The sequence below is a fragment of the Neolamprologus multifasciatus genome, chromosome 20 (assembly GCF_963576455.1).
Source record: "Neolamprologus multifasciatus chromosome 20, fNeoMul1.2, whole genome shotgun sequence".
Taxonomy (NCBI): domain Eukaryota; kingdom Metazoa; phylum Chordata; class Actinopteri; order Cichliformes; family Cichlidae; genus Neolamprologus; species Neolamprologus multifasciatus.
The window spans coordinates 17199650-17218236 of NC_140458.1; the positions used below are offsets into that span (position 1 = coordinate 17199650).

The following is an 18587-nucleotide window of genomic DNA, read 5'->3' on the forward strand; positions in this document are numbered from 1 at the left end:
CATTTATGTCAAACAAAGCTGTATGTAACGTGTTTCGCGGTTAGTTTCATGGTTGCTAGGCAACCTGAACAGCGCGACGAATAGTACGCACCGTACGTAGTACGCGTAGTGCGCGTACTTCAAGCGTGCAGACCCTGAAATGGGACACAGCCACACGCTCGCTCGGTCCGGTGCACACTTCGTGGTCCCATATATCCCACAATTCATAGCGCGGCGGTGGGTGTGGATAATTTTGCCGCAAGAAGGGAGCAGCCGAAGAGTGAACTGTCAAAAGTAAGTACTGAATATGACGTCACTTATTCATGTGCGAATGTTTAATAATGAAGAACATTAAAACATTGCTGTTGGCCACATGCCGGCAAAGTTATGTGACATTAGTGATGTTTGTACTTTAAGCGTTAACTTGGTTTTAAAGCCTCTACTTCTAAATATACATATAGTCGACCTTAATCTTACAGAGAATCTAATGATTTTATGGATAATTAAAGTCAGTCATATATCCACAAACAAAACAAGCTGAAAGTCAGTGAGATATATCTATATATATATATATATAGAGAGAGAGAGAGAGAGAGAGAGAGATCATAATAATCTGACAATACTATAATATTGGCCATATGATATTTACATTACCATAGTGAGATGACTTTAGTCTCATGAACAACATTAACTAATTATTATTTACTAGCTAATCTTAAATGACTGTTCAGTACAGAAATGAAGCCCTTGAATCATGTTTTACAGTCCTGTGGTCTCAGCCTCAGATACTCAACTAATCAAAGTGATGTCATGACAAAAATGAATGACCAACAAAACATTTTTATCCTTCATTTATGTCAAACAAAGTTGTATGAAACGTGTCTCGCGGTTAGTATCATGGTTGCTAGGCAACCTGAACAGCGCAACGAAGCATATACGTCCCACTTCAAAAGCACTTCTCGTACTTATAGTACGCACCGTACGTAGTACGCGTAGTGTGCGTACTTCAAGCGTGCAGACCCTGAAATGGGACACAGCCAGGGTCTGCACGCTTGATGTACGCGCAAATAATAAATAATAATTTAAATAATTAAATAATAATTAGTTAATGTTGTTCATGAGACTAAAGTCATCTCACTATGGTAATGTAAATATAATATGGCCAATATTATAGTATTGTCAGATTATTATGATTGATATATATATATATATACACACACACACACACACACACACACACACATATATATATATATATATATATATATATATATATATATATATATATATATATATATATCACTGACTTTCAGCTTGTTGTGTTTGTGGATATATGACTGACTTTAATTATCCATAAAATCATCAGATTCTCTGTATGATTAAGGTCGACTATATGTATATTTAGAAGTAGAGGCTTTAAAACCAAGTTAATGCTGAAAGTACAAACATCACTAATGTCACATAACTTTGCCGACATGTGGCCAACACCAATGTTTTAATGTTCTTCATTATTAAATATTCGCACATAAATAAGTGACGTCATATTCAGTACTTACTTTTGACAGTTCACTCTTGGCCGCTCCCTTCTGCCGTATTTTGTGGCAAAATTATCCACACCCACCACCGCGCTATGAATTGTGGGATATATGGGACCACGAAGCGTGCATCGGACCACGCTTGATATTTGGGGAAATCGACGGCGCATTTGGAGTATGCATTTGAAGTACACTTCGAATTGGGACAGCCGTCGTCGCGTGGCGGTGACGTAACCGCACTTAAAATGCGTACTTCAAGCGTGCAGACCCTGAAATGGGACACAGCGCCTGAAATGGGACACAGCTGCTGTGTCCAGGCCCATCAAAAGAACTACAGGTCCCATCATGTCCTACGTCTGCTGTGGTTGGCCCCCCGCCCCTAGTTGCTCTAAGGACCAGCAGGGGGAGCCGTGCAGCTCCAGAGAGCTCAGCTCTGCCTTGAAGCAGCATGTGAACCATGTAATTATACACGTAATGTTATATAAATGACAGTGACTTGACCTTGGTTAACACAAAAGGCCTATATTCAGGCAGTCTATTTGTTCACTTATAATAAAATAAACACATTTAAGTGGGCCAAATATATTATTTGAATGTCTAAATATACGATATGGGTAAGATATTGTTGCTGAAAAAGATGTCTTTGTGATGGTCTTTAATGTGTTTATGTAGATTAATTAGGTCTCAGTAAATAGTTTCCTTCCCACATGCATTGATGTTTGCAGTGTTTTCTCTGACAACTGTAAAATACCTCTACAGCATGCTTGACTTTCACACTCAGTGTGTCCAACATGTCTGTGCAGTGCTGCTGTGAGAGGGAGCAGCAATGTGTGTTAGCATGAGAATAGTGGTGTTTTCACTGTTATGTCTATTCTCTAAATAAAGGGAGCAATGTACTTAACATAGAGGAGAGAAACTGAAACACAAGTTTTGGTCCTGTAACGTTAGTATCGGTATATTTAATGATATTATTTAAATATTTGAAAGCAGAATGGGAAGCAGAGTCTTAATCTTAAGCTTTCAGCCCCCTCTTCTGTGGAACGAGCTTCCAGTTTGGATTCGGGAGACAGACACCCTGTCCCTGAACCCTGGTTCAGCTGAAGGTTTCTTCTAGTTTAAAGGAAGATTTTCTTTCCACTATTGCAAAGGTGCTTGCACAGAGGTGGCCATCTGGCTGTATTAATATAGGGTCTTTACCTTAGTATACAAAATGGCTTGAGATCACTGTTGCTGTGATTTGGCACTGTATGAATAAGACTGAATTGAAAAATGAGTGATGGAGATCTAGCACTTCTATTTTTTGAATGTTTAATTAAAGTATTAATGTTTGGGATAGTTAGAGCTTTGTCATCATGGAGCTGAACAACATGTGTGTGGTTAGATTTAGGCACCAAAATAATTGGTTAGGTTTCACAGAGATTATAGTTGAGGTTAAAATCCATTTTTCAATATAAACCACAGGCTAAGAAGAATAACTTGTTTTCAACAAGATTCTTCATCTATGCTTTTTACTTGAATTGAAGGAAAACATTTCAAAGCATTGGAGACTCTCCAAAGATATTCTGCAGGCAGAGTGGGAAAATCGGGAGCGTACAGGGAGACGAAACACTAACATGCATTTGCAGTGAGACCACATAATGCAGGAGCAAAGTCAAGCTTCATGTATGTCACATCACATCCAGTGCCATTTTATAGGTATTAGTTTAATAACTCAGAAAGACAAAAAAAAAAAAATCAATTATTAAACTTTGTTAAGTTTCATTTTCTCTGTTTGACACACATGTAAACACATTTGTAGTTCTAACATATTACGTTTGACTAAAGTCTTAATTATTAAACAAAATCAAATGTATATAAAAAAAAGCACACAACCAAGATTTTCTGTCACCTATCAAACATGAAACAATCCATCTAATGTTTTATATCATTAACTCCAAAACTGAAAGAGACGTGTGGGCAAAAAAAAAAAAAATACGGTTCAAAACTCTATTTCCTGTAATAAATAAGGAGAGGATTCTATATAGTGATTCCATATACTTAACCCGGCTTTTTTCTGTTACAAAATGACACTTGGTTCATTTTGAATGCCTACTGGGATGTCATTTTTACCAGTGACCAGCAGTTTGCTATGCTACAGATCAGGCCCATGGTAACTCTGTGTGAAAGCCCTTACACTGTGGATTACTGGCTCTAACATTAATGGATGAAATATCTAAAACATGGACAACAGTGTTCCCTACATGAACAAACTTTCAAAGATCAGGGTCATCCCCCCTCAGGGTGTTGAATTCTTCCGGGGCTGAGTACTTGTCAGATCCCTGACCTGCTGTCTGGCGGAAGCCCGCTGCAATCTCATCAAAAGTGCAGCCCTTAGTTTCTGGAACCTTGAAGTAGGTGAAGACGAAGAAGCCGAGCAGCAAGATGGTGAAGATGATGAAGACGTAGGGGCCACAGAGTTGCTGGATTAAAGGGAAAGGCTCATTTCTGTTGTTGTTGCAGACAACAAACTAATAATTACATTACATATGTATAATATATATATATATATATATATATATATATATGTGTGTGTGTGTGTGTGTGTGTGTGTGTGTGTGTGTGTGTGTGTGTGTGTGTGTGTGTGAATTGGAGCTATAGAAATTGAAATACAATGGTCCACAAGACACTCACAGAACTGGACTTTTCTAGACTGGTGCTGAGAGTGTATTGCTTGAATACCAAATTTATTTTTTTTTAAAAATTGGCTCTTTGTTTTTTAAGGGCAGTCAATTCAAACTGAATTATGAATTCTGATTGGATCTTCTGGTGTTAGAGTGCATATTTACAAAGTTTTTATGTTCACCGGATTATGTCTGTAGCCAACTGAGAGTCTGTTGTTGTCTAATCCATGGAGCAAAAGCACTGTATGAGTTGTACAACTGAAAATAGGAGCCCCAAAACAAACAAACAAAATTTTAAATAAAAGCTGTCTTACCTCAATGTACTGGAAGCACATTCCCACTAAGAAGTTGGCAGACCAATTGGAGAAACCAGCAACTGCAATGGCAGCAGGACGGGGCCCTTGGCTGAAGAGTTCAGCCACAATAAACCATGGGATGGGGCCAGGGCCAATTTCAAAAAAGGCTACAAAACTGAAGATGGCCACAATGCTAATGTAAGACATCCACTTTAGCTGGTCCTTAAAGCAAAGCATATCACAGAAAATCATCAGTTTCATGGTCTATTTTTTTTACATGGTCAGATTTTTATTACTCTTGATCTACAGCAGGGGTCCCCAATCCCAGTCCACGAGGGCCGGTGTCCCTGCAGGTTTTAGATCTCACCCTGGGTCAACACACCTGAATCACATGGTTAGTTAATTACCAGGCCTCTGGAGAACTTCAAGACATGTTGAGGAGGTCATTTAGCCATTTAAATCAGCTGTGATGGATCAAGGACACATCTAAAACCTGCAGGGACACCGGCCCTTGTGGACTGGGATTGGGGACCCCTGATCTACAGTAACATTGTTGCAAACTACCGTTTTATTCAAAAGGCCTGCTTTCAGTAATGGTGACCACAAACACTTACCAACAATGCCATGGCCACAGTTAGAAAAACTGCTGAAACGGCCATTCCCATCAGACCAATGAGGTGAAGGGGTCTCCTACCCATACGCTCCACCACAAACAACTACAAGACATACAGATGTTATAAAATGACAACATAAACCAAACATAATACCAGTATTCACAGTTGGGGTAATATCAATGGATCATAACTGTAATCCATTAAAAAAAATGAATATTTAAAATGCCCAAAGGAAACCATAATAAAAACAGTAATATATAATCATCTACTGTTAAAGTTCAACAGTACTTAAAAAATCCCCCAAAATATATGGAATAAAACTTAAAACTCATAAAACTCAGTGCAACATGATGTACCCACAACCCACGCAGCCAGTCCAGGCACTGGCAAAGATGGTAGCAGAGCTAGTCTCTATGCAGCAGAGCAGGTGGTGGTGAACCATGCCATATTTCATTTAATAAAATCAGATTTCCTTTCTCTTATTCATTGGGTAGTTTCACTTGGTGTTGGCTCTCTCTGCGACACAGTGTCACTTCCTGTTCCTGTTGCAATGCACAGTGGTGTTTTGTGTTGTTTATCTGTGTAGCCCATTTCATTGAAACTTTTAGATAACATCTTATTTCATATTATCCATCTATCCATCCATTGATTAATCTTCTTCCACTTATCCGGGGCTGGGTCGCGGGGCAGCAGCCTAAGTAGAGAAGCCCAGACCTCCCTCAACCCCAGGCACCTCCTCTAGCTTGTCCGGGGGAACACTAAGGTGTTCCCTGGCCAGCCGATGTCCATGCCTGGAACACCGCACCCAGGAGGCGCCCAGGAGGCATCCTTGTCAGATGCCCGAACTACCTCAACTGGCTTCTTTCAATGTGGAGGAGCAGCGGCTCTACTCTGAGCCCCTCTCTGGTGGCTGAACTTCTCACCCTATCCCTAAGGGAGAAGTCAGCCACCCTTCAGAATAAGCCCATTTCCGCTGCTTGTATCCGCAATATCATTCTTTTGGTCACTACCCACAGCTCCTGACCATAGGTGAGGGTAGGGGCGTAGATCAACCGGTAAATTGAGAGCTTTGCTTTTACGCTCAGCTCTCTCTTCACCACAACCGGTACAGCGTCTGCATCACTGCAGCCGCAGCACCAATCCGTCTGTTGATCTCCAGTTCCCTTCTCCCATCACTTGTGAATAAGACCTCAAGATAATTAAACTTCTTCATTTGGGGCAGGAACTTGTCCCAGTTGAGAACCATGGCCTCAGACTTGGAGTTGCTGATCCTCATTCGTGCTGCTTCACACTAGGCTGCGAACTGTTCCAGTGTGAGCTGGAGACCATCACCCGATGAAGCCAACAGAACCACATCATCTGTGAAAAGATGAGATTCTCAAGCCACCTAAGTGAAAGTCCTCCGCCACTTGGCTGTGCCTAGAAATCCTGTCCATAAAAGTTATGAACAGAATCTGTAACAAAGGGCAGCCCTGGCGGAGCCCACCACCCCCCGGGAAGGAGTCCAATTTATTGCCGGCTATGCAAACCAAAGTCTTGCAATGGTTGTATAGGGATCAAATGGCCCATAGCAATAGGCCAGACACCCCTTACTCCCGCAACACCTCCCACAGGACACACCAAGAGACATGGTCGAATGCCTTCTCCAAGTCCACAAAACACATGTAGATTGGTTGGGTAAACTCCAGTGCGCCCTCAAGTATCCTCGAGAGGATAAAGAGCTGGTCCAGTATTCCGCTACTAGGACAAAAACCGCGTTGTTCCTCTTGTATCCGAGGTTCGACTAACGGACAGACTCTCCTTTCCAACACCTGGCATAGACTTTCCCAGGGAGGCTGAGGAGTGTGATCCCCATGTAGTTGGAACACACCCTCTGGTCCCCCTTCTTAAAAATGGGGACCACCACCCCGGTCTGCAGTCCAGGGGTACCGCCCCTGATCTCCACACAACATTGCAGAGGCGTGTCAGCCAGGACAGCCCTACAACATACAGAGCCTTCAGGAACTCAGGGCGGACCTCATGCACACCAGGGCCTCTGCCACCAAGGAGTTGTTTAACTGCTTCAGTGACCTCACCCCCCAAAATTGGCAGGTCATCCCCCTCATCCCCAGACTCTGCTTCCTCCTCGTAAGACATGTCAGTGGGATTGAGGAGGTCCTCGAAGTATTCCTTCCACCGCCCAACAATTTTGGCAGTCGAAGTCAGTAGCGCTCCACCAGCACTATACGCAGTACCGCTTTCGCCTCCTGAGTCGCCTGACGGTTTGCCAGAATCTCTTTGAGGCAGTCTGAAAGTCTTTTTCCATGGCCTCTTCAAACTCCTCCCACACTTGAGTATTTGCTTCAGCCACTGCCGGAGCCACATTCCGCTTGTCCTATTGGGCTAGCCAAGTCCGATAGGACTCCTTCTTCAGCCTGGTGGCTCCCTTCACCTCTGGTGTCCACCATTTGGTTCGGGGATTACCACGACAGGCACCAACCACCTTGCGGCCACAGCACAGTTAGCACAGTATGCTAGGCGTTCCCAGCACACCCTCACTATACGTTTAGGTGCACCGGGTCTGTCCAGTGTTCTCCCCCGCCGTCTAATCCAACTCACCACCAGGTGGTATTCAGTTGACAGCTCAGCCCCTCTCTTTACCCGAGTGTCGAGAACATATGGCCGCAGCTCTGGTGATATGATTACAAAATTGATCATCGACCTGCAGCCTAGAGCGTCCTGGTGCCACGTGCACTTTGGACACTCTTATGTTCGAACATGGTGTTCGTTATGGCCAAACTGTGGTTTGCACAGAAGTGCAATAACAAAACATCACTTGGGTTCAGATCACACCCCTCCAGGTCTCGCTGTCGTTACCCACGCGAGCATTGAAGTCCCCCATTAGGACAACAGGCGGAGCATCTTCCAGCACCCCACCCAGGGATTCTAAAAAGGCTGGGTACTCTGAGCTGCCACTCGGCGCATAAGCGCAGATGACAGTCAGGGCCTGTTCCCAACCCAAAGCTGCAGGGAACAAACCCTCTCATCCACCAGGAGGAACCCCAACATACAGGCAGTAAGCCAAGAAGATATTAAAATACCCACTCCAGCCCGCCACCTCTCACCAGGGGCAACTCCAGACTGAGACAGAGTCCAGCCACTCTCCAGGAGACTGGTTCCAGAACCCAAGCCATGCGCTGAGGTGAGCCCGACTATATATAGCCAGGAACTCTCAACCTCACGCACTAACTCAGGCTCCGTCCCCACCAGAGAGGTGACATTCCATGTCCCAAATGCCAGTCTTGGATCAGTCCACCAGGGCCTCCACTCCTGGCCGCCGCCCACCACACAATGCACCCGACCCCTATGGCGCCTCCTGCAGGTGGTGGACTTGCAGGAGGATGGCGCCTTTAAATAAAATGTATTATTATTATTATTATAGTTTAATCTTCATGTGCCTTATTCAAAGCACACTCTCTGCTGAATCTAATTAAAATTCACAGTATTCATTCACTGTGACTTTAGGGATTTGTCAGCTTAGCTTAGTTCATAACCAACTAGCTAGCTGCACTTTCCTGCTCAGTGTGTTACATGTTTAGGTACTCAGCCTTCCTTAGTATAAATGATACATTTAATAAATGTAGCCAGTTTACAGCTCTGGAGGCTAAAAAGAACACCGCGGTATACCAAAATCTTTTCGCTTCCTTAATCATTTTTCCCAGCTATCCACCTGGTATTGGTTTAGGTCTTCCACGAGAATTCCTTCCTCCTGTGTGTTTTTCCAACATTGCTCAGTATTAGCTCTTCATGGGTCTGCTCTTGTACTATTGTTCCCATGCAGCTGGGACTGTAGCCTGGATAGGTCTTTGGAGAACAGGCTATTTATTCTTTTGACCTCAGATTCTCTGGTATTTTGTTTGGCAGTTTATAGATCCTCAGTTATGTACATTATGTATCTTATTCAAACAGGACCTGTCTCTAATGATACTGTTGCACACCTCTGTTAGCCGCCTACCCTCCAACCGAGATTCTCTCATTCTGAAATATAAAATTCCCCTCTCGTCCCTGTAGGCAGTCTATCTTTAAGGCCTGGGTCCTCTACCAGAGGCCTGGGAGCTTGTGCAGTATTTTAGCTGTTCCTAGGATATATATAGGATATATATATGTATATATACATAGAGCTTATCTTTTGTTTCAACTTGTTCTTTTGCAACTTACAGAAACAACTGTGAATGCAGTGTTGACCACTCCTGTGCCGATAGTTGCATAGACAGGCTGGGACACGCCTGCTCGCTCAAAGATCATAGTTGAGTAGTAAAACACCTACAGAAGATGACAGACACAAGACACAGGTGCGATGCTTGCACTTTATATCTTTCTGTGCATGAATTTCTTCTCTACACCTTGCACTTCAACTCGAATGCACTGTTAATGAATAATGATTTCAAGAACATGAGTTATGACTAATCATTTTAGTAGTAGTAGTAGTAGTACAGTAGTAGCGCAGTAGTTCATGTTACTAAATAGGATCTCATTACTTAATGGTCGTTAAAGTTATTGTTTAGGTCATTTGTAATCTATGTAGCTTAAGAAATGTAAAACATTTTATTGTCTATCTTATACCCTTTGTTTTATACTCTATGGCATTCACTACAATAGAATGCACAAGTTCTCTTTTGCTCATTTGACTTACAGCATTGATACCAGACAGTTGCTGTGACAGCTGCAGCATGATGGCAACAAAGATGGGCTGGCGGTACACGGGGGAGCGGAAAAGTTCAGGGATGGTCACCTTCTTTTCCTTCATCATCTGCTGGCTCTCCTCCTTCATCTCCTCCATTTCCTCACTCACCTCATCAGTACCCCGTAGTTTAATTAGGACTGGAAGACAGTAGTTATATCTATGTTATTATGTTACAACTGTCTAGCAATATATTAGATGGTTTTGGCAGAAATTGTGTGGATAAAAGAAGATTTATTTGTGTAACTTCAGATATAGGTGTTGTTTACAATGAGTCTCTATTGTGTATTTGAGTGTCTGAATATGAATGTGTCTATGTGTGTATTCTTCTGTGTTTATTCTAATGAACAGCAATTTTTAGTTTTAGACATTGGGAGTCAGGACATTTGAGAACATGCCTGCCTCTTTGTACTGTAATCTATAATCCCCAAATGTTCCTGTCTGATTGCATTTGATTTTTTTCTTCATCTCTCATGACAGTGTGTTCATCTTACCGCTGCGGGCTTTGTTCTCCTCGTTGCAGTTGATGAGGAGGTATCGGGGGCTCTCAGGACAGAGAGGCAACAGGACACATTGCAGCACAGATGGTAGCAGAGTAAAACCCAGTAGGAGGGGCCATAGGGATGCATTCCCCATGATGGATTCAAGCCCAAAAATCTAAACAATGTATACAATACACTCCTTATTTGAAAGCCCCTTTCAGACTTGGAATATGCACAACAGTAAATTAGTAACAACATCAAATGCTTGAAGTGTCAGCATTTATATATTTTTTAAAAATTTAATTCCCCTCTCGCCCCTGTGGCCGGTCTATCCTTTAAGCACGGGTCCTCTACGAGAGGCCGGGGAGCTTGAGGGTCCTGCACAGTATCTTAGCTGTTTCTGGGTCTGCGCTCTTCTGGATAGAGCTCTCCAGTGTTGTTCCTGGATTGGATGGGACCAGTTTCTTCTGGGGGTATTTGAGGATCAGGACTAGGGATGGGTACCGGTGTCCGGTGCCATGATGGCACCAGTTCTGACATAAACGGTAGTAACCAGACCGAAAAGCAGCGCACATTTCGGTTCTTTATTTCGGTGCTTTTTTTCCCAGAAAAGGCTAACATTGTTATCTTTTTACAAAAAAAACAGCTAAACATGAGAGGTTTTTGGACCAATTTTGTGTTTTCCATTCTTTAAGCACCGGTTTGAGCACCGTTTAAGCACCGGCACCGTTTCAAAAGTACCGGTTTGGCACCAGTATCGGATAAAACCTAAACGATACCCATCCCTAATCAGGACTGTCCGGCCTTCGGTTAGCCATTCTGGGTGTCTCTCATCCACTAGCAGCTGGTTCATTTGTGCTGCCAGACGCTTGTGGAGTGCAGTCAGCTTCTTCAGCCAGTAGGTGTAAACTATGTTGGGGCCTGGTGCTGTCCAAGTCTTCATATTGGAGATCCTTTCTTGGATGTCTGCCACTGTGATGGTCACTGGACCCTGTTCAGGGAGGTTGCTGTGGTTTGCTCTTAGATCCACTAGCCACTGAGCATTGCTGCTATGTGTTACGTCCTTCTCCCATATGCTCTTCCAGTATTGTCCCATCTCCAGCCTTGGTGGTGCTGTTCTACTGTTTACCTGGAAGTTACTAAAATTATCTACAGTATAGTTGTGTCTTATACTGTAGAAACTGCAGTATTGTCAATGCGTTGCCAGGCCTTCACTGCAGCTGCCTTGTTTGTTGGCATCTGTGCCTTCATTTTGTCTTCATTAACTGAAAAGCACAATCTATTGGATTGAAATCAGGTGACTCTCTTGGTCATAGCGAATACAGTTTCTTTGCCTTGAATAACACTTGGGTGGCATTTGCGGTCTACACTGTGAAACAATGCACGTGGATAATGAATATTTTTACAGCATTTGGCTGAATGTGAGCAGAGTATAGCCCTGTAACACTGGACTCTCCTGTGGTGGTGTGCAGAGTGTACAGAGGCAAAAATCACAAAACATATGTCATTATCTAGGAACTTATGAAAGTGATTATACGCAATCTTATTAATCAACTGTTACTCAAACTGGTAAATGGTGGGAGTATTTGTGGTTAAAAATGTAAGGCTCTCACCTGTGCCATGAGAATGCCGATCACTACACCAAGCTGATGCAGCGTTCCTAATGCTCCCCGGAGAGATGTGGGTGAGATTTCCTCAATGTACATGGGCACAAAACCAGTGGACAGGCCAGAATAGAGACCCACAATTAAACGTCCAATAATGAGCATCTCAAAGGAAGCAGCCAATTTGGAGAATCCCATAAATATTGCAGAAATGAATGCAAGCACATTGGCCATGAGCATGGAGTTCCTCCTTTAAAAAATAATTTACCATAAATGCTCTTTAATAAGAAAACTTTAAAAAAAAGTAATTTTTAAATGTAATAAAAAAAAAAAATGGATGTATATAGATCTTGTTAGCAACGGAGAGAGTCATACCTGCCAAAGCGGTTAACAAAGAGACCGACAGAAAAGGAGCCAAACATCCCTCCCACAGAGAAGATGGCCACAGAGAGAGACCACAGAGCTGTTAGAGTGGTCTGAGGGATGGGCTCTGAAAACCTGCTGCTCCATGTCTCATTGTAGAAGCTCTCAATGATCTAAAACATAAAACAGTACGCAGTAACAGTCTTATTGTAAGACACATAAAGACAGATTAAAGTAAAGTGAAGTAGCTCTTATGTACACAACAGCACTTTAATCCCAACTTTTGCTTAGTGACCCTTAGTGATTTAATACTTTATGCTCAGGGTGAAATACGAAGACAAGTATTGGATACACTGCGTTGTCATTTAATTTCCAGAGTCTAATATTTCCAACTCTTTCAGACTTCATGACTTGGGTGGTCTTTAACTTTCTCTCCAGAACTTTCATCAACAGGTCATATGTAAGAGTAATACAGTCAGTCATTATCCTTCTGATACCATTCTAACTTGGTGAACATGATACCTCATACGCATGTATGTAGCTACATTTATGTCACGGAGTGGAGTGTGTGAGGAGGACTAGGTGCAGACGCAGACGAGGAGCCAAAACTAAACTTGAGCAAAAAGCAAGCCTTTATTTTGGGGTTGAAACTCACAAACATAAAACACAACAAACAAAATGAGGGAAAATCTAAATACACACTGGGAAAACCATGACTTTTACTATGACTGAAACAAGATAATGACTGTGAGAACTGTGACATGATGGAGGTAATGCAGAACACAGACACAGAACAAAGGAACACAGAGGACTTAAACACACACATAAGGTTATTAGGGGAAATGGAGGCACATGGGAAAACAGCTGACAAGAATGAACCTAATGATGCCACACTGGAAGTGAAACTAAAACAATGAACATGGACCCCAAGACCCCTTCAAAGTAAAACAGGAACCATAAAAAGACGCAGACATGACATGACAGATTAGATACACTAACCAATAAGGGAGACTAAAACACAGGGGTGAGCCACAAGGGGAACCTGATAAACCATGAACTGTAACCTAGGTGTGACAGAATTTAGCTAGATAAGCTAAAATGAAGAACACAAATGAATAACAAAATACAAAGAAACTCACAAACACTGGGACACAGTGACAATTTAAAGATGATTTTTCTTCAGCCTTAACCTCCTAAGACCCAAACTCTTCCACAGCATGCATTTTTAATTTCTCTTTGATATTTGGGCATATTGTGGCCCGATGAATGTAAAAACAAAGAATTACTAGATTTTTTTTTTTTTTTTTACCTGATTTTTGTTTCTAAGAAAAATGAGAGCCACAAATGAGGATATTTGTTTAAAATTTCGATAGAACAGTGGCAGTATAATGTCCTCGCAAGTGGATATCAGGCAAAATTGAGTATTTTGGTCTAAATAACCCAAAATGTGATGTCCAAATATGTGGACGCAGGGTTCTAGGAGGTTAAAGCAGTTCTGGCTAAATGTCAGGTAACTCAGGAGGGGTGCTCTACTCACACTGTATAGTGTGAGTGGGGCACCGCTGACTTCAACCGAGGATCAGTAAAATCAGTGGTATGGAAGGAATACTTCTTCTTCTTCATTTAATCCTTAGTTATATTTATTATCTGCCTCTCTTGCACAGTTGTAGAATTCTTCCTGTTAAAGAGCGTTTTTCCTTCCCACTGTTGCCAAGTGCTTGCTCAAAGTGGGTTTACTGACCATTGCCGTTTTCTCTGTATTATTGTAGGGTCTTCACCTTACAATATGAAGCACCTTGGGGCAACTGTTGTGTTTTGTGTTATGACTGGGATTGAATTCAGTCTGACTTGTTTACAGTGAGTCTTTGTCACCACTTTGTTCAGAATTTTTATGGGTAGAATTTGTAGGTGGAGCCAAGTGGCCGAAGGCTTCTACTTTGGTAGAAGCCCGATCTGTGACTCCATGGTTCTCAGCAGGAAAAGGGTAGAATGCCCACTCAGGGTCGGGAAGTTGTTGGCTCAAGTGGAGAAGTTTAAGTATTTCTGGTTCTTGGTCACATGTAAGGGGGGAGGTAATGAGATTCCACACCACAGCAGATTTGAGTGCTTTACTGGTCTGTTGAGATGAAGAGCGCTGAGTAAAGCTGTCAATTTACCGGTCACTCTATGTCCCTACCCTCACTGATGGCATCAAGCTCTGGGTAATGACCGATAGAATCGGATTGCAGATACACACAGTAAAAATTAGTTTTCTGCAATCAGCGTTAGAGATAAGGTGAGAAGTTCAGTCATTCAGGAAGGACCCAGAGTGTAACATGGTAAACTAATGTGCCTGTATTAATTCATCTCCATATTATTGTGTAAAGTTGCACTGGGTTGGGAGTGTGTGTGTGTGTGTGTCACATTTCTGGTGAGCCAATGGCTGTAATGTGGTTGGACTATTAGGCAGGTGTAATTGATTGCACTGATACACTGGTCTACTTATAACCCACACTACAAACACTGCTGTGTCAATTTGTCTCTCTGTGCAGGTATGTAATGTGATGAAACCTGATATATTTGGGATTGATGGGTTTTGTGCTATGAATTATATAGTGGAGGTGTTATTTTGTCTCTCTGTGCAGGCCAGGGCCTATTATATGCCACAGCTTAAAGGCAGCTGAGTTGCAGAGGCTGGACCACTGGCTATCTACTTGCAGGGTGGTGGGTCTCAGAGGACAACTGCTAACCCTGTTGAAGTCATCGTGTGGAGTGCTACTGGCATTGTGATTTCATAAAAATGTTCTTTTAAGTCATCTGAACTTTTCACTATGTGTTAACAGCATTTAACACTGACACGTTTGTTTGAGATGGGCCTGTTTAAGCCACATAAATTAATACATGTGAAAACGGTAAATATACCACATAGATTCAGCTTCAAAACCTTAACTGAAAAAAAAAAGAGTTGATCTTCATCAGTGAAACTAACTACTGTATCGCTATTCTAATTCCATTTGTTCTCACACATTTTCAAATATGTATATTTTTTCCTCCTTCACATTCTTCATTCAGACAATGAAACTCTCACATTTTGAGGAGCATTGATGACGCCAGTATTGTAGCCAAACTGAAGCGAGCCAATCACAGCTGTCCCTACTGTGATCATCAGCTGGGGCGTCACCTATTGTTATAAGACAGAAAGAGAAGATTGATAATTACTGCTGGAAGAGGAAAAATCCCTTTTTAATCATGTTACAACCCTCCTAAAACTGTGTGTGGGTAAAAAGATCAAATTTGGAGTTCTATTTTTTATTCTAATAACTTTATCACTTGATAACATTCATTTCTCTCGATCATTTTGATTCATGCAAAAGTTACATTTTCTTTTGATATTTTGTAGTTATGTAGCACTTTATTTCTTTAGCTGCAAACCTCGTTCATGCATCAGCACAGCATTTTCAATATATGCCTTTGCTTTGTCTAAGATTCACACACTCACTGATGGATGGATTGTGGAAACATGTACAGTATATTGCCCAGGAGCCAGGGATCAAAGCATCAATCTTCCATTTAGAAGAAAACCTGCACTACCTTGACTGGTTAAGTCAGGTTTTACCAGGCTGCTACTCGTTTTCCCTTACTCTCTTGGAAACAGAAATCAGCAACAGCTGATTGCTCTGACTGTTGTGGTACCCAGAATGAGGATCTTAATCCTGCAGGAACTTCATAGCAAACGATGAGAATTCAATCGAGCTGTTTCAGCAAGCATCATCAGGAATGTGAGGTGTATATTTAACAAAATGGACAAACTTAGTGAGCTGATCAAACCCCAGTGAGCACATCAGAGTGACAGAAGTGTTTCATGGAGGACTGCAGTATTGCAGTTAGATGCTGACACACTCAGACATGGCTTCAAGACTTTTTAGGTGAACAAAGAGGTTATTTTGCACTATAAGAAGAAATGCAGAAGAATTGCACTGTAGTTCTAATTGAAATATTGTGTAAACTTTGAATGGATGGATGCAGGTTGTTTATCGTTGATGGATTGATCCCTGATGCATCAATTGGCATGTGTAAATATATCTATTGATCTGGTTAGTTAAGTAGCAGAGGGGGTTGTTAATCAGGTTCAGCTACTTTGGTGTTAATGAAATTAACAACAGGTGCACTAGAGGGGCAGCACTGAGACAACTCCCAAAATATGAATACATCTGTCCCTCTTCATATTTTCTGACTATTTTTGATTAGTTTTACATTTGCCTAGGGTCAGTGCAACCACTGGTAGCATGAGGCAATACCTGGACCCTACAGAGGTTGAACAGGCAGTTCACCTCCTCCAGGATGGCACAAACAAGGCAAACAAGGTTTGCTGTGTCTCCCTGAACAGACTCAAGAGCATACAGGGAAGCTGGACATGTTCATTGAAGGTAAAAACCCATCAGCAGTACTGGTATCTGCCTCTTTTTGCAAGCAGGAACTGGGTGAGTGCTGGCTGCCATAGTCCTACAAAATGACCACCAGAAGGCCAGTAATGTCTCCCACCAACTAGTGACTTCATGTGGGTGGTCTGTGGGCTCGACATCCTATAATGGGCCCTGTGCCCACTGCCTGGTACCATGCAGCCCAGCTGGCATTTGACACAGAATACCTGAACTGGCAGGTCCACCACTGGTGCCCTGTTCTTTTCACTTTGATTTGTTTTTCTCTGATCTCATCCATCTGTAGGCTGATACTTTTACCTTCCATTTAACAATATGACATCCTCTGTTTCTTGACTTGTTTTCAAAGTGTTATCAGTGTAGATGAAAGCATTGTATCATTGTGTATGTGACAGGGTGAAGGAAAGAAATTAATAATAATAGTAATTATAATAAAGTTTATTTTATATAGTTTATATGTATTTGTGTGCTTGCTCTTTCATTTGCAATCCTATAGCTTCTAAACTAACTATTATTATAGCTAAGCCTGTAATAAAATTAAAGTCTAATCCCTGTCATGTCAGGAGTGCTGCTTCTGCTGTACAGTCAATTACATCAGCATATACAGTACGAATGTACACAGGTCCTATGATGTGTAACACAACTTTACACAAAATTGCATATGGCATGCTGTATAAAAGTGCTTAAATACTTAAACGCAGGCCATCTTAAAAAACTACTAATCCACATATTAATGCATCAATTTTACTTCTTTACTGATAGTTTAAGACTGATCAAACTTTATTATTTTACATAAATTTTGAATCACTTGTTGTAAAACAGTGTTTATGCAAAACATTTGTAAGACAAAGACTAAAATTATCTTCTGTTGCTACTATCTCACATTGTAATAAGAAAATGGAAGCACTGCTTACAGCTGTAAGAAAAGGAGTAGAAGTCCTGACTGCTGCTGAATTTAGGTCAAACACACCATTAAAACATCCTAATTTTTGTATCTGAAGTTATTGTGTCACTCACTATGACATGATGTCTGCTGTGAAAACGTGCTGCCACATAATGGATTAAACACTGGAGCTTTTTAATTGTATTCCTGACCTATTTATTTTTTCAACAAACAAAATCTTCATCCTATATGAATCAAGCAGCAGTTACCTTGCCACTGCACTCCATGGCAGCCCACAAAATCCAAAATCCGGATTGTCAGTAATCAGTCAGGTAATTTACTATCTACAATAAAATAGTGCTCATGATGTTGCCTGCTAGACTTGAGTCCTACATCAGTGTAAACAAATCTTTTTCAGTTCCTTTCTCCATTCACCTGCAGCAGTAAGCAGCTTAGTGACGTCAGCACTAAGTGGATCTTAATGAGCTGCTGAGGTCCCAGCAAAGCAGCACTATCATGATGTTGACATCCTAGGGCTGAAGTCTCAGAGCTGTAATACATTCACTGACTGATTTAGTCTTAGATGCATTTAATAAGTTGAAATATGAAATTGTTCACACTTTTTTTTTTTCAATGTACATCTTCTTATAGATGATTTAAAAATGTAAATACAAATTACATTTTAAAAAAAAACCCTAGTGGGGGTTGTCTCTTAAGAGGATTGTTGGCTCACTATTAATCATGAGCCTCGTCACTTGAGCCAAGGAGTGAAAAAGGCGTCTGTAATGATCACCTGAGGTTTCAGGTGAAAACACTGTGAGACCTTGCCTCACCCTGTCAAGTGACCTATTGAGGTCAAAACTACACTGTAAGTGGCAGACAGCAGGTGTGGTCAGCCGCCGCGCTGTTCAGTGATGGACACTCACAGTGGACACAGAGGAACTCTTTTACTCTTCCATCTGTCTTTTATCTAATTTAGTGAACAGTTCAGATAAAATGAAAATGACAGCCTCAGTGTTGAACATACTGTGAC

At 41.7% G+C, this 18587-nt stretch overlaps 2 protein-coding genes across 3 annotated transcripts in view; one reads left to right on the plus strand and one right to left on the minus strand.

Annotated features, from left to right (window-relative positions):
• The window catches only part of mthfr (methylenetetrahydrofolate reductase (NAD(P)H)), a 34787-nt gene extending 30543 nt beyond the window's left edge, over nt 1-4244 (plus strand). For both annotated transcript variants that reach the window (XM_085146727.1, XM_085146728.1), the window contains exon 13: nt 1832-4244. The gene's annotated coding sequence lies outside the window, so the exon portion shown is untranslated. The remainder of the gene's footprint in view (nt 1-1831) is intronic.
• Nucleotides 3253-18008, minus strand: LOC146494734 (solute carrier family 2, facilitated glucose transporter member 1-like). The gene is made up of 10 exons (XM_085146732.1): nt 17824-18008; nt 15321-15413; nt 12266-12426; nt 11900-12140; nt 10299-10461; nt 9757-9944; nt 9282-9386; nt 5085-5186; nt 4489-4692; nt 3253-3973 (listed from the first exon to the last, which is right to left on the minus strand). The coding sequence occupies exons 1-10, from the start codon at nt 17839-17841 to the stop codon at nt 3767-3769; spliced, it is 1482 nt and encodes a 493-aa protein (XP_085002858.1). The 5' UTR covers nt 17842-18008; the 3' UTR covers nt 3253-3766.
• Between the last annotated feature and the right edge of the window lie 579 nt (nt 18009-18587).

Coding starts and splice junctions, on each gene's coding strand:
- LOC146494734 (XM_085146732.1), bottom strand. Junction 12,427..15,320: donor TCATCAATGCTCCTCAAAAT/GTGAGAGTTTCA, acceptor TTTATGTTTTAG/ATCATTGAGAGCTTCTACAA. Junction 9,387..9,756: donor AACTGTCTGGTATCAATGCT/GTAAGTCAAATG, acceptor CATCTTCTGTAG/GTGTTTTACTACTCAACTAT.